A 17,083-nucleotide genomic window follows, 5' to 3' on the forward strand; every position below is an offset into this window, starting at 1 on the left:
TTTTTTCCTGTCGGATGACTGATTTCCACAAAGGTGTAGCAGTGAGACAGATGAGCTCCTATCTGACTCTAGAATAATGAAATCATTGAGTTTATGGTCTCAGTGACTACAAGAAGCCCAGGTTCACTGGCTGTAAAACAAGCTCAAATCATAATTCCTCCACTACCTTGCATATCTTTGTTTGGTTTTCTCAAACATCTACTTTGGTCTCTCCTTAGATAACTGTTCTAGGACTCTTGTGGTTCATTGGGTTGCAACTTTGTAAAACTAAGTTGTTCTGCCTCGTTCTCTAGATAGAAGAGGCTCTCTCTTTTAGCCAATGCAAACCATCCACACATGCTTTGCTCTTTTTCTAGGTCTCAACATACTGGGTGACCTCATAGAGTCTGACATGTAGACATTTTTGAGATGCTCTCATTTGTTTGATCATTGGACTGTCTGACTATGGGATAATCCTAGGCTGGGATATTCAGTCTAGGGAAGAATGGCTTTCACTTTTTAATGCTTTTTCTTGTAAATCATTTTGTAGTGGTGAAATGATATACCCAAAGAAAACTCATGCATGGGGAGAGCATACAAACTATCCATGAAAACCACTCCAGAGTTGAAGGCCTAGAGTTTTAACCACATTAATTACTTGTCATGAAGCAACAGTGTCAGCATGGTTCAGTCCAGCAACATAGGGTTCAAAATTTAATGTTATTATAAAGCAGTTAGATTCAGGAAAATAAAATAGGCAGTTTGTAAGAAGTTGTTGTCTGAAAGAAACCATTTTGCTGCTTTTCCCAATCCTGAACAAGCTTGGGACGACAAGAGGAAACCTACAGGACACCAAGGTTCAGGGTGTCCACATCAGCTGGAGGCTTAGATGACAGAAAAGACATCCAGACAAGCACAGAGGCAATGGAATTATTAATGAAATACGACTCCGCAGCTCTTTCTTACTGTTTCCAGTGTGTCAACCATTCATACAAGAAAAGCAGATTCTGTCACTTGGATCAGAAAGCTCAAAGCAGACCTTCATACTTGACAGCTTAGTGCAATTATCCAGTTGACCTAAAAGTAGCATAACTACTGGCACATGCATGTTGGAAATCTAAAAAAAAGAACTGTCTTTGTTTTTAGAGGCAGAAAGCATGTCTCTCAGGATGAAAACCTTCCTATGCTATTATCTGTTGGCAGCAATTATGTGCTTAAAGTAGCTCTAATAGTCTTAAAGGCAACATGTTTCCCAGTGTGAGACCTGCATCAAAAAATGCACCCTTGTAATTTTCTTGTGAACAGCCCACATTGATGCTGCAATGTGCAATGCACGGTCACCAACCGTTCATACAGAACCATCGACACTCCTAAGAAAAATATCCATGGCTGAAATCCAGTAATTTGTTGTGTCTCGGCCCCAACTGAGAAGTGCAAACCTACAAAACACTGCAGTGCTGTGTACATTGATAAGATTTCAGTGTTTAAATTTTAGTGTGGCCTGGTTTCAGGTCCCCAGAAACCAGAACTCTGTTACTGATACTCAGTGTGTTTCTTAAAATGCTGTCAATAAAATCCACCCAAACCAACAAAAACTTTTCTTTTATCAAGAAAAGACAACCTGAATTTGTCTCAGTCTGGCAACCTGACCCCCCAGGCTGTGAAACTTGCAAGTAAACAACATGGCCACCAGCAGCAATGTTTGCAGAAGGTAAAATGTATTTCTTGTTCTGTTTATGGAGTTCTGGAGTCTTAGAACCAGACCTCTTCAAGCAATAGATGTTACTGTAACAGTGATGAAGTGTTCACATGGGATTGTTTTTCTTTTTCAAAACCAGGAATGTTTTTAACTGTTTGTGTCCCCACAAAAATGGCTTAAGAAATGGCTTAGAAGACCCAGTTTTTTTTTAAACAGACAGGTTTCTTGTGTATTCATGTGAACAGCAAAGAGAGAGAGAGTAGGGTTTTAAGCCATTCGAGGTGTTTCTGTGTGGAAAAAATCATTTCTGGAAACAGACTCGTGGGAGGTTGGTATTTTTGAAACTGACAACCTGTTTTTGGAAAAAAAAATCTCTTCTGTATGGAATTAGCCTAAATAATCTTCCTTTATTCTTACACTATTTGTCAGTTTTACCTTGTCTCCAAAAGAAGTTGTTCATATCTTTCCAACTGATGTTGTTATTCAATAGCAACAAGACAGAAAACCTGTTACATAAATCAGGTTTTCTGTATGCTGTAACATATGCTTAGAGTTCATTGTGTTTTGGACTATTTTTAACAAACATTTTTCTAGTTTGAGATTGCAGTAGTCACACTAGTTCTAACACTCAATGTTTTCCTGATTCTCTCATTTTGATCTAAATTCACACTAGAGTTCAAACTCTAGTGTGAACACTGCAACCGTGAGGTGAGCAGATGTAGCGACACATGCAGTCCATGTGTATCAGTTCTGAAGGTTCTGTACTGTCAAATCACATTATGACTCACTCCATCGACGATCCCAATCCTACTAGTTTCAACCATTGTTCGCATCTGACTCGCTGGTGCAAAATTGCCAGTCACACATTATTGACGTAAAATCATTCAGATTTAATTTGCTGTGAAAATCATCAGATTTGTATCCAATCTGATTTGTGCTGTTCAGACTGCCCTAAAAAATCTGATATGGATCAAAAGTTTCATTTGGCCCTCTGCAGTATTAGAAACATAGATCTGAACCACCAATTGCAGGGTTAATCCTGTACACAGCACACACACTTAACTCAAGTTAAGCTTTGACTTTTGCAGCTATAGACAATAAAACAATTAGACATGTCCAGACATACCACGTATGCACATATTAAAGTCAAAAACAGTTTGACTTAACTGCGATCCATGTAGTTGCAAAATAGAGCATCCTACATCAGGTTAACTGGGAAAACAGATAGCAACTTCCTCCACCTTACTGGATCTATTGTACACAATGCCATGACGACGGGAGAATAGTAGCGGATACAGTGGCTTTAATCAGATGCAACTCTCCAGAGACAGAGTCATTGGTGTGATTCATATCAAATGGCTACTGAATAAAGGTGTTTACATAAGAGGTACTTGTGATAATGAGTTCACCATGAACACCCAATTAGACCTGAAATCTATACACAGTTAAACAGCTTTTGTTAGACTAATCTCAGGTGGACTGTCGTTCAGATGGGAAATTCTATTTAAATGTGTCGCACACACTACAGTGTGATCATCTGAATACCTACACCAGGACTCCATGCCCTACTGTGATTATTGTGCTTCAGCTACTAATTGGATTTGGTTTTGATTGTGCTCCAACAGAGCAACAGTCTTATTCAAATTATTGGAGGAAATTTTTATTTTTTCCAGTTACCAAGCAAAAACGTGTTAAGATATTGTCTAATTTTTTGGAACCCAGCAGACAGGGCAGGGAGAAACCTGTGGATAAGTTTAAAGCATGGTTAGGTTCTAGAACAATATCCTAGTGCTTTGTTCAGTCCATCATATGAACATGGAGAGCGGATGGACCAACTGCAGACCTACCAAGACACGGAGGTCCATCTAAACTGACAGACTGGGGAAGGACAGCATTAATCAGAGAAGCAGTCAGAAGGCTCATGGTGACTCTGGAGGAGCAGTGGAACTGCAGGTCATCTCAGACATTATTTTGTTTGAGATGACAAAATAATGTAATCTCAGATGATTTGTGAGGAGTTGTACTCTTCACAAATCTGTAGTTTGTCAACAAATGGCTGGAAGAAAGTCATAAACTCTTATGCTTGCATTTTAGAAGAGGCCTTAGAGGTGCTCTGTAGGACGATTGACATGTCTTCAGCAGCAGCACAAACAAATTCAGAGGACTGAGATTCACAGGAACAGCAAAACTGGCACGCTGGCATGGTGTCCTATGAGTGTGTTTTTCTTCTGAGTTTCAAACAGACATGGTGTCAAGACAGGTTTTCATTTTGAGAACCAGTTGAAATCCTTCTCTGGTTTAATGATATTTAGAGACTGATCTGAATCTATGGGGCATCATTCATCTTAAAAGGTATAGGGGAACAAAATGCCAGCAGCACATCTGCATATCTAGACAGACAGTACTTTGATTTGACTGCTGCTGTCCTGCTTTACGCTTCACCGCCTTATTTGTCAGTGTTTGAGGATGAACGAGGTTGATGCTGTTGTTGAGGAGACAAGTAAGGGACAGGGCAGGACGATGAGGTAAGGAGCCATACTGTGATCAATCATGACTCTGTGCTCCCCTAAAGCCAGAACTGCCGGGAAGCCAGCCAAATCAGTCATTTATGTCGGAGCTTTCTGTTCTCCACCATCCTAATTAACGGCCTGATGTTAATTGGCTGCTGGAAAGCTTGTCACAAACACCTTGCCCTTCCAGGACGTTTGCTGGATGTCAGAAAACTTCATGAGTTTATGAATTTATAAAAAAGCAATGCAAACATAAAGAATGCTTCCTAAAATCTGCTGGGTTGGTTTGCACCCTTTCAGTTTCAGGATGCAAAAGGATTGCCTTTAGTTTCAAACTTCAAACACAGATTTTCAGTGGTGTTAGAATCCACCAATCCTTAAGGCAGAATAGGTCCTGGCTTCTCCTGGGTAGAGTTTCCCTCAGTGTGCTGCTGTCCTGCCACAGTCCCAGAACATCCATGTGATGTGTATTTGGTGACACAAGTGGACACAGACATTGGCACATGTATGAATGCTTGTTAATCTCTGTATTGACCCTGTAATGGGCTGGAATCCCAACTTTTGCCTGTTGACTGACAGAGATAGGCACCATAGAAATCTCAAGATGTTTTTTTGTCAGACTTGCATTTTTATTGGTTTATTTTAATGATATGTTTATGTTCCTTTTTAAAAAAAATATATATATTAATTTTACTAGATGGTTTAGCAATGAAGACAAAATTCACAAAATCCTGACACACAGAGAGATGCTTTACCCTGGGCTGAATTTATAACTGTCATAACAACAGTTTGACCAGCAGTTTGGTGGGAGACCGAAGCATTATATGTTTATAGTTGAGGCTGATAAAATGACATATTAATATAAACATATTGTGATAAAAAAGTCCAAATTGCTCACCCCTATCTATAAGTTGCAGTGTACCTTAAACAACCACAACTGCTGACTTCTCTGCTTCAATTAAGCTTCCCACAATCCTTTGCTGCTTCACTATCACATGACCAACCTTATTCTCTCTCCCCTCCAGATGCAAACACCAACAACATGAAAATGAATATCGGGTGTATATCAACCCATTTTTATTCATGGGACCATTACTGACATGTTAAATAACTATTAATATCATCAATACCAATGTTAGTGTTGATATATTGTGCATACCTACTAAAGTAGGTTGATTCTTGGAATGCACAATTGGCCAGTGGTTGAACTGCCTGAGCTTCCTCTAAGTCCAAAAACATGACCATTTGATTTACTGGAAGTTTACTGGATTTACTCTAAGCTGCCCTCGGGCAGTGGTGTGTGGGAATGACACAGTCTCTGTGTTGCCCTGTGATGAACTGTCCTAACTCTTATCCAATGGAGATGGGCACAATCCCCATGCAACCTTAAAAGGAAGAAAGATGGATGGAAGGTTGTTTTTAGGGTTTTAAGTGTTCTAAACAGAAAATGACTCTGACAAGGCTGCTGTACCAGAACTAGACTGAAGTCCAACACATGACTTTGAAGCCTTCAGAATGCCACTAGAACAGCCAACAATGGCCACTTCTTGTCATAGTGTTTCTATAAGTGGATAGAAACACCATGTCAGTGTTAAAGGTTAGTAATTTACTGTGTTCAGTATAATTTGTTTTCTTTCTCTTTTTTTGCTTTTTGCCACTTGTCCCAATGCAGTTAGATCTTGTTCAAATTTAGACCAGCAAATTGTTACAATAGTGATTTCGTCCGGTTCATCAGTTAGAACATCTTCCAAACACATAAAATGACTACGTTCCTCTTCTTTTTTATCTACAGGGTGTGCTAAAAATGATAAAAAGTCACTGCAGCAAAAATATCCCTTGGATTAATTTACATCATTTTTTTTCTGCCAGGCACTTAATGAAAGTGCCTCAGAGAGGAAAGTCACATTGGGTTTGATGTCTGGCCAATGGAACGCAAAGATATGGGACACCAGGACTGAGTCCAAATTGGAAACACCAGTATTTTACAAGAAAAGACTTCCAGAATATATTACAGCTCAGACTGGAGAGGCACTCTGACATTGATGCAGACACGTGTTGAGACAAGCCAAGAACATATGGATCATTTGCACACTTTGCCATTTGAATAGTCCTGACTGAGTATGGATGGAAGAAGATGTTCAGAGATTCGGGCTGCAGTTGAGAACTGAGCGGCGAGAAAAAAACCATTCAGAAACGTTCTGTTGCAATAATTTCATCTACTTTTTATGTTCATCTGCAGACAGTTTCTTTATGTAAAGCTGATCAATATAAGTAATTTCCGCCATGTTATTCATTTGTTTTATTCTTTTACATGGACTTACTCTGCCTTATGACATGTTAGGTTGAGGACCACATCACGAGTGCAGATCTTTATCCATCTGTAGACCTTTGCCTGTTCAGACAGTTGTAACGTCATCCACTGTCTCTGTGGTTGTATGGTTCATAGGCAGAATAAGTGGTCACGCTGCTATTTCTCTGAGTAAGCCACAAATGAGAATCAGCTGACCCAGTGGAACTTGCAGCTCTAAACACTTGACTTTGCTGTTGCTCTTCTGATTTTTGTAATGCAGACTTGTTATTTGACAGCACGCATTGATACGGTGTGAAGGTGCTACGATGAAAGAGCAGCTGTGGGAGTCCAGACCTGAGCAATCTACGCTTAACAAATCAGAATATAAAATATACATGGTGGCTGCCTGTGTGTCATCTGACCCCTTGCTTTGCACATTCAGATGGTTCGAGATAAACTAGATTTGTTGTTACTTACATTTCACCACACTGATGCCTGATGCCAGTCTAACCTTCAATGAGTTCCTCATGTCACTATTTGACTGTTTCCTGCGGTTCTGTCATCTGTTACTCAGGTTTCTCTCAGAAGGCCCTGACAAAGGCAAATCCTGCCGTGTTTATCACGGTAACAGATGCAACATATAAAGTCCCAAACATGCACTCATGCAGTGTTCTATCTGCCACTCAACAATGAAACAAAGGCCTGTGCTCAGCAGACTGTGTGAATGGAAGGAGGATGAGGTGTTTTTTTCCGCTCTCTCCTCTGGTGTATCGTCTCACTATCGTCTTGAGGCTGGAATGATGAGACCAGGCAAGCAGATATCTCTGCTTTGTCTCAATGTAATGGAAATGCATTCACGCTCACAACATGGCCGACTTAACATTGCTGATAGTCCTGAGTTAACACGGCACACAAGTAGGTTTTATGGCTGATTGGTCTTTTATGGCCTCCATGGTTCTTGTCATCATTCAAGCTAATGCCATCAGTAACTACTCCTCTGGAGATAGTTGAATTAGCCTGGGTCTGCCTGCCGTGTTACTGCCCACATTTTCCATTATTGCATGACAGCTATAAGATAAGATGAATTTAAATGATCCCTGTGGGGCCGTGGGGTCAGTGCAGCAGTACAAAATGAATTATAAATAGGAAAACAATACAGTTCCTTGCTGATTGTAAATGCATATGTTGTTAATGGTGGTGATGGCGGGGGATATTAGAGATTAAAGAGGTTGTACTTTATAGATAATCAATGTGGGATAATTGCATCCTTGGTGGAGTTTAGTTTTCTTGTTGACGGTGGAAACTGAGATTCCTCACTTTATCCACATGCTGCCATATGGATAGTTTTTGTTCTGTAATCCTTTGGGGTAGGCAACAATATCAATTCACTGCATTGCAATTAATTTTCTTCCAATATAATATAGATTCTGAAAACTCTGTGAATCAATATTGCATTGGTCAGCGGCTTTGCGCCATGGTGAGCAATACTTTGGAGAAACGTTTGACTTTTCATAGTTGAGTGTACCACTTCCTACATTTCCTACACTTTTTGTCAGGGAACTCAATAGAAGTGAGTTTGATGAGCTAGTTGTTCAGCCAGCACCATTTCTTTGAACCAATGGCGGTGCAAAGAGTGGCTATGATGCAACTTCCTGCTCGCTAAATCACCTCTGTGTCACGTGAAATCCTTTGATGCGAAGCCATCTTCTTCTTGAGTTTACTGGCAAACCTTTGGTGTGCATTACCACCACCAGCTGGTGAGGAGTGAGGGTCAGAATGGCAATATTTTCCAAATATGCTTAAAAATGATAATTCAAAAATTTTATGAATTATCTTAGTAAAGGAGTAAGGAGTAAGTAAAGAAATTACTTCAATTTATAATTTTCGATTACAGCACTGTGGTTTTTTTTACTTTGTACTTCACATTGAGTGCGTCTACATCATGCCTACTTCTTTATTTTCAGATGTTGCTGCTCAAAAATGTTAATACACTGTTAAAGTAATATACTAGGCAAGAAAAATAAAAAAGTAATGTATAAAAATAATAATAGATAATCCAAAGAATTATTTGTATACTACTCAGTCATTATTGAATTATTTAAATCAACATCAAATGAAATTATGAGCCAAAGAATCGAAATTGAATTGAATTGTGAGGTTTTTAACAATACCTGTAAATAATAAAATAAACATTAATCTTAATTGGCCAAATTCAGAATCATCTATTCACACCAGAAAGAAATGCCAAAGTCTGTATCGATCAATTACAGTTTAAGTGGTGCATCTCTGATGTTTAACTTTGACCCTGTGAATATTAAAGAAACCTGTTTTTTTAACTTTCACATTATTATGTCCATTTCTCTATACCAGTATGGTTTGTTTGTTTTTGAAGAGAGCAAAACAATGATTCTAGATTAAAGGAGAAATAGTTTTTTGACCTTGATGGCTGACATTGCTTTTTAGGGCTGACTTGAGTCTGAAAAAGGCAGCCATGCATAACATCTCTGCAGGATTTGGATCTATCGCAGCTCTTCTGGATGTGACACGTCCCTGTGCTGAATCTGTCACCATAATGCTACTGTGTGTGCTAATATTATCATCCACTGTCACATGTAGGAAAGAGAAAGCAGGTTTATTTCTTCAAATGCTGACTTGCCAACAGATGTAGTGGGGTAAGGAAGAATGATGTGAAGGGATACTTTAGAGGACACTTTTACACTTTCTAGGAAACCCAACACACAAGGCTTTCCAAGCATGCCTACAGTGCAACGGGGATCGGTAACATTAGCATGATCATGTTCTAGCTACTAGACCATTTCAACAAAAAACATCAAACACAATCACACTTTTGGCAATTTTGACAGGAACTGTAAATACTGCATGACTTTGTTTATAATGTACTAGCCTTTCACAATGACTGTTGCTGTAAAAGACAAACTTTCTATTGTTGGAGAGTAAAAGGAAAACTTGAAAAACATTAGCAATTTAAATGTTGTTTTTATTTTATAGATGCACTTCCTCAATTAGGCCCAAGTCGCATTACTGTGCATCTGCCTTTTGTTTCAGTGACTTAGGAAGACATGATGTCATAGTAAACACTTCACCATCATCTAACTCTAAATGTAACACTCTAGTATAGATGGATGTCTACACATTCTATTACACACACTGTGAATATCACACATGCAACACTATGATTCAACTATCAGAGCAGTGACTCAATAATTTTACCTAAGCTCAGCCTGTGCTCTCTGGGCTGATAAGGATCCACTAAAGTTGACATACTGGGTCCTAGAGCATGAAAGGGAGACCTTGTCTCTTATTATTTGACTAACAGTACATGACCACTTGATGGCACTATTGAAATTCAGAATTTTTATTCCCATGTGATCAGTTCATTACTTTATCTTTTAAGAAAAATGTTATAAAATAAATATAGATGGCAATGTCATCACAGAAGCATCACATCCATTATGAAAATAGCAGAAAACAATTTCCACACCCTTGTTCCCAATATGCAAACTATTCAGAATGAGTGCATAGGAAGTGAATAAAGAATAGGTTGGACCGAAAAAATAATCAGAAAATTCCATTGTGCAAGAGGACAGTCACATCTTTTATTATTCAGTAGAATAGTAGTAATAAAGTTGAATAAAATAATGCCAATAAGTAAAGTTAAACCCCCATCTCCCGAAAGACTTTACAGTTTCTGTGTTGATGTTTGAAACAGAATCTGCCAGGCTGAAGCTGTCAATGGTTAATATTTAAATTGTGGTAAGACAGTCGACCCTTTCTTCTGGCTGTTTAAGTCTCCAACAGGAACAACGCTTGTCTCTGTTTAATCAGAATTTGTTTCAGGAACTGCAGTGATGTTGCTTTGTGTTGTGGAGCTTTTGTTCTGGTGATCCTCTGTTTTGAATTTCTTGGAATGAGTCTTCTTCTCACACTCTTATTAAGTATTGATGGCTCGTAGTGTGATAGGCCCTAAATGAAGACATTAGCTTTTGTTGGTTAACGTGCCGCTCCAGATGACAGCTGTTGTCACTAAGGTCATGCATGATGTGGACAAGAGCTGTGGTGACAGTGTCAGTCTGTTCTGTTCTCCTGGCATGTTTCTTTGTGTGTCTCTTGCCTCTGATTTGCACGCTCATTGGCTATAAATACTAATTATGTCTCATTTAAAAATATTCAACTGCACATTAATTTTCATTGTTGGATAGTAATTTTGTGTCCAATAATTGTCTATGCATTTGAGTAAATAATAATAATAATAATTACAAAAACAACATTTAAAAAAATGCTAGTGTCATATGCTCTGGCCACACTAATACCAATTGTCCAATATATGTGCTGTATGAGACATTCTTAGGGAAATGGAGATAATTTGTTTTGAGGTGTGTGTGTGTGTGTGTGTGTGTGTGGCCTTGCATTTAATATGTTGTACAGCCCATCTTTTCAACAAATAGCACATTGTGAGGACTCACTGCTCCTTATAGGGCCCAATACCCAGGCCCCATATGAAGAAGAGCTATTTTCATGTTAGGGTTAGGACTAAGGTGTGAATTTAATCCAGGTTTGGTTTGGAGTTAGGCAAGTACTGTTAATGGTTAGGATTAGGGTAAGGCTATAGAAATGAGTGAAAAATTAATGGAAGTCATTGCATCGTTGTTGTGAAGCTACAAAGAATTTATGTATGTGTGTGTTGGAGGTTGAGGAACACTAACACAGAGGGATCAGACAGGCGTAATCCACAGAGCTTAATATGCTGTGCAATAGTTGCTTCGACTCTTCTGCAGTGTGATTATAGGAAAGTTTCTGGCCATCACCTGGTCAGCTCCACTGACACCAGAAAAAAACACGGGCATTGTCTTAGACAAAACCACATATTCATGCCATCTTTTTAAATTACATTATAATAAAATAATCAGGATTAAGACCTTAATGAGAAAAATGAGAACTACACATTCTCCTCCAATTACTCTGCTGTCTTATGGACTTGTTTGGTGGCGCCTTCAACCAGTATGAGAGAACCTGCAACTATGACAGCAATGAATGAACCTCATCATCAGTTTTTGCTGCATGTACATGTGGCCCTATTGTTGGTTTATGTAGATTTCAGGCATATTTAAGTGTGAGAACATTTATTTGAGAAACACTTCATTGTGTCCAAAAGACTCTGGGTGATGTTAAAGAACAAACTAGTGAGCTGCAAGATGACTCCTGCTTGTGTGCTAGAGTAATTAGAAGTTCCTGCTGGGGAGCCCAGGCTTAAATATTTAATCTTAAGGGAGCCGTGGCAAACATGTCATGCCGCCTGAGTCCTTTATGTCCAATTTACAGAGTCCACCGTGCAACAGCCACTGGTAAGATGCTTTGTAATTAAAACAGATTGGGATTGTGCAGACGGTGAGTTCCTGATCATGATGGCCTTGTTGGAAGCTCTCTGCAGCATTAATGTGTGATGGTAATCCATGGGTTTACAGATGTGTGTCAGTGATAAGGCGGAGACGTGTGAATGTTTGGGAACAGCGGCAGCCACGTATTCTGCAGAGCTGACGGCTGACTGAAGCTGTTTTGTTCAGATACAGGAGAGATACAGATAAAAGGCTCCCATTCTAACAGAAAAGTAGCAGAAAGACAGACCCAGACTGACACAGGATGTGGAAGACAGACTTGCAGTCAGGTTAATTGCTATTTACTATTGACATTGATTATGTTCATCCTTACCCTGCTTTTTGTCTTCTTCTCCACATCCCCATTTTGACAGATATGTGTCACAAAGATGTCCACACGCGGCTGCCAGGGAACAGACTCGGTCATCAAGCCCCTGGACACCATCCCTGAGGACAAGAAGGTGAGAGTTCAGCGCACGCAGAGCGGCTTCGACCCGTTTGAGAAGCCTGCCAGCCAGGTGAAGAGGGTCCACTCGGAAAACAATGCCTGCATTACCGCCAAGAGCTCGTCTACTGGGAAAGAGTCGCCCAAACTGCGCAGGCACTCCAGCCCAAGTTCTGTAAGTGTACTTCTGCTTTGGTGTTATTAATGACCAGATATAGTTATGGGTTATTTGTTGTTAGAAATGCTGTATTACCACTAAGTGAATGACCATAAAACGAAAAGTATGCTTTACTTATTTAAAGAGAAATATGTGAAACAGTATGTTTCACATATTTATGCTGTTGCTTCTCAGATGTGTTGAAACCCTGATGGGTCTTAAACCATTTCCAAAGAAATACCTTGAAACTTCACAGGTAGTATTCAGTTCAAAAATACTTAACTTATCCCAAAGGGAAATTAAATGTCATCCCTCTTACTTTCCTATTATCTTCAAAGAATTGTTGAGGATGGTGATGCTGTGGGCAGGAAGAAACTGTGGTACTGAGTAATATAGTTACACATCTGAAGAAGACTCTGACAAAGGGCTGCTGTTAAGTTGCTCAGTATCTGGGCAGCAGAGGCAATATTCCACAGTATCATTTCCTGGATGACACCATCAATCATTAGGATTGTTGGTGGACCACAGTTTGCTTTTTTTTTTTTTTCACATCAGAATTCGATTGAGCATTAACACTTCCCCAAACCAACTGAACTTTCTGAGCAAACAAACCAAAATTTGATTAAAGTGGAATAAAGAGGGCTGGTGTGAATGCACCATAAGTATGCTGCTCTGTTTTTAGAAACAGAGCAGCTCTTCCTAACAAACAACCCACGTTTTGTTTTTCCTAATTGTCCTGTCATGAACTTTCACATTTACCACACTGAGACCTGTAGAGTCTGATATTGTTCTACTTTTGTACTTTAGTTCATGTTTAAATAACTCTACAACTCAATAAATACCCGATCATTTTTATTGTTCTGAAAAATGAACCACTCGAGTCCAGGTTGCACTTAGTTTTGTATCTATTTTGAATGTGGACCTCAATAGAAGAAGGCTGAATGGCCATATAACAAAAGACTGGTTCTGTCTTACCTGCATTGAAACATATTTTTAGCCTTGGTGAATAATTTATTTTGCCCCCCATTTGTTTTACAAAGTGAGCACTCTGCACCATGCTTCCTTAAATAAAATGAAACACCAAACTGATCTTCTTTCAATTCAACCCCTGCAAATAAAAACTCGTAATGTAGCAGAGTGACTCTACACTGTAAAAAAAAAAAAAAACGGCCTCAATTTACGGTAAAAAACTGGCAGCCGTGGTTGCCAGAATTTTACCGTCTTCATACGGTAAAATTCTGGCAACCAAAACTGCCAGTTTTTTACCATATTTTCAAAATACGGTAAAATATTGGCAACCGAAACTGTCAGTTTTTTACCGTATTCTGAAAACACGGTAAAATTCTGGCAACCAAAACTGCCAGTTTTTTACTGTATTTTGAAATTGCAGTATTTTACCGTATTTTAAAAATACGGTAAAATACTGGCAACCAAAACTGCTAGTTTTTTTTTTTCCCGTATTTTTAAAATGCAGTATTTTACCGTTTTCTAAGAATGCGGTAAAATTCTGGCAACCAAAACTGCCATTATTTTACCGTATTTTGGAAATGCAGTACTTTACCGTTTTTTAAGAATGCGGTAAAATTCTGGCAACCAAAACTGCCAGTATTTTACCGTATTTTTAAGATACGGTAAAATACCGTATTTCCTAAAATATAGTAAAATAAAAAAATTAAAATGTGCTTTTGCCGTAGTATACGGTCATACTGCCTGAGGCATAATATCTACATAAGTGAAAAACACAGCCAGACTGTATGATATATTGACATTTTATTGTAAAAAAAAAAAACAACCCAAAAACCTTTTGGTAAATTACTGGTCACTGTTCTTACCAGAATTTTACCATAAAAATTATAGTACAACACACAAGGAAGTGTAAATTGTCAGCATTTCTATACAGAAAGTTATAAAGAAAATGTATTCAAATTAAACAAAAAATACAGATTACGAGTAATCCACTTAAAGAAACAATTTCTATTTAAAAGTTCAAATAAATAAAGAACCAATTCTATTTTCTGTCCAGTTTCCTCACGGTATTACTGAGATCTGGAAAACAAAACAAACAACAACAAAAAACAGCATGTGTCCACATAAGAGATAACCTATTGTAGAAGAAAAACCGGTGATAAAACGATTCTTGTTCTGGGTTGAGAGTCACTGAGTTCAGACTTCGCTCAGGATGGTTGGAGTCTTCAGTCACAGGTTGAAATTGAGACTCACATGTTGTCAACCGAGTGTTTCCTCTCTGCTGGAAAACAAACAAAGCAAAAGTTAGAAAGATGCACTACATGAACATCATATAAATGCACCATTCGCTTAAATGTTTGTTTCACCTTTGTTGACTTGCATATGGAGACTGGTGGAGACAACCAGGCGGTGTGATCATTTCTGACTGAAAAGTCAGTAGTTCTTAAACCTTTGTTTGTTGTCGACAGGTGTTTATACAAAGCTCCGTCTTGGAGCAGCAATCCTTTTCTTCTTTTTTCAAATGTATGTCCCCAAACAGAGAGAACCCTTGTAACATGTTAAACAATCTTATGTCCAACTTTCAATACACAAATAGACTTTAAAAGTTACAAATATAACTGTTTTAGGCAATTTATGAAATAGATACTCACCATTTATCTGGGTCTCATGAAGGCCGATAAGTTGTCTTCAACCATTTATATGAGTTACAATTCCTCCGAGCTAGCAGAAACAAAGCTGTAAATGTGTACACTTTTCATACAGGCAAACAAATAGATAGACCTGAGACAATTTATGCTATGTTAGATTTTCTCAGTCACTTTTGGTGCATTTCTCAAGTCATTGCTGGCATTTACAAAACAGGAAACGCATTTTTTAAAACAATTTGTAGAAACAGCAAAAATAGCATTTGTTTGCTTGAAAAATCCTTAGTTCAGCTCTCAAAATTCTGTCAGTTAACATATCAGTGACTCAAAATAATAAGTTATAGTTTCTCTATGTACAGATAAGACGGTCAAATTGATTAGTCATGGGAAGAGGCTACAAAATTCACATTTACGCTTTACCTGTGATGCAGAGATGTTTCCTTCTCCTCCTCCTGAACGCGCAAAAATAGCAGAAACTTGATTTCAAAGACAGGAGCCGCATCCTGACAAGGACAAGGCCTACTGGGCTCTCAGCACCATGAGCTAGCACCTGCTAGTTAGCAGCTTTAGCTAGCGCACTGTGACTTTACTGTGTTGAGTTCAGGACACCACAGTATCCTGAGCCACGCTCAACTACAGGAACAGAGTTCATAAAAGAATCTTGCTGCTGATGCTGAAGGATCAAGCAGCAATACAAACTATATAATTATTTGTTTACATGACAAATTACAGTCTCCATTTACTGTAAACCCTGCTATTTATCACAATAACAAAATGAAAAACTCTCTGGACTATTCTCTACTAATAGCACAATATTTAAAACCAAGTGTGGGATTTGTGAAACTTCAATGAAGGGCAACTTCACAACTTGTATGATTTTGGATAACACTAGAATTGTTCTTTATTGAAGTTTCACAAATCAGATAAAGGTTTTACAAATCCCACACTTGGTTTTAAATATTCTGATATGACCTGAGAATATTCTAGTCCAGATTTGAAGATTCTAGGTGTTGTAGTTTTTTAGCTAGAGTAACTTAAAGATGCTGATTGTAGTGAAAAATTAGGTGGAATTGCCCTTTAGCCATTTTCCAAACTGGAAGCAGCAATTGGAAACCAACTTCAGCTTCATCCAAGCAAGAGGGGCTAACATACAGTTCTCTTAATGTATAAGACATCTATGGTCGGCATAAAATTAATCTCAAATGCATCATTTAATCAAATACTCTCATAAATGTTGGTGGTGTTGGCTGTAGGAGTTTGCTTTGCAATCAGTGGGTCGCCAGATCGATGCCTGGTCTACTGTTGAGATTTCAGTTTGGTGTGTTAAAGGCATTATTAAAAAAGAAACCAAAATATCACACCAGCATTCTGTTCTTTGTAAAAATTACTTTTGCAGTCTCGTTTACGGTTTTACATTGTAGATATAAATATCAGCAAAATTTGTAATTTTGGCTGATTAGTACTGTTAAATTTAGGATAATTAACTGCTGGCAATATAACAATATTTTTCTATGAACTTTACAATTACTTATATTTTTACAATATATTTCTGTATTTTCTACATTCATGACTGTCAAAATTACTATTGAGTTATGATAATTCCACATATTTTCTACGGTAGTATAATGCTTTGGATATTACAGTCAGTAACTGTTGGTATTTTAACATTTTTTACCATAGATTTACGGATTTTTTTTTGCAGTGTCGACTTACTGTAATTCCATGTATTTTCTACGGTAACAAAATGGTTTGATATTACGGTCAGTAACCGTTGGTATTTCACAATTTTCTTACCGTAAATTTACATAGAGTTTTTTTTGCAGTGTTGACTTACGGTAATTCCATGTATTTTCTACAGTAACAAAATGTTTTGGATATTACGGTCAGTAACTGTTGGTATTTCACAATTTTCTACCGTAAATTTACTGACTTTTTTTGCAGTTTTGACTTACGGTAGTTCCATGTAATTTGTACGGTAATAAAATGTTTTTGGATATG

General features: G+C 38.1%; 1 protein-coding gene across 3 annotated transcripts in view; it reads left to right on the forward strand.

Annotated features, from left to right (window-relative positions):
- Window positions 1-17,083, forward strand: part of cdk14 (cyclin dependent kinase 14) — a 152,873-nt gene that overhangs the window by 6,726 nt on the left and 129,064 nt on the right. For all 3 annotated transcript variants that reach the window (XM_015052357.1, XM_015052355.1, XM_015052356.1), the window contains exon 2: window positions 12,246-12,491. In XM_015052357.1, the coding sequence (XP_014907843.1) occupies window positions 12,261-12,491 (231 nt within the window). In that variant the 5' untranslated portion in view covers window positions 12,246-12,260. The remainder of the gene's footprint in view (window positions 1-12,245; window positions 12,492-17,083) is intronic.

This window comes from Poecilia latipinna, unplaced genomic scaffold (genome assembly GCF_001443285.1).
Source record: "Poecilia latipinna isolate Pla-1442-1.1 unplaced genomic scaffold, P_latipinna-1.0 Scaffold1105, whole genome shotgun sequence".
NCBI classification, from domain to species: Eukaryota; Metazoa; Chordata; class Actinopteri; order Cyprinodontiformes; family Poeciliidae; genus Poecilia; species Poecilia latipinna.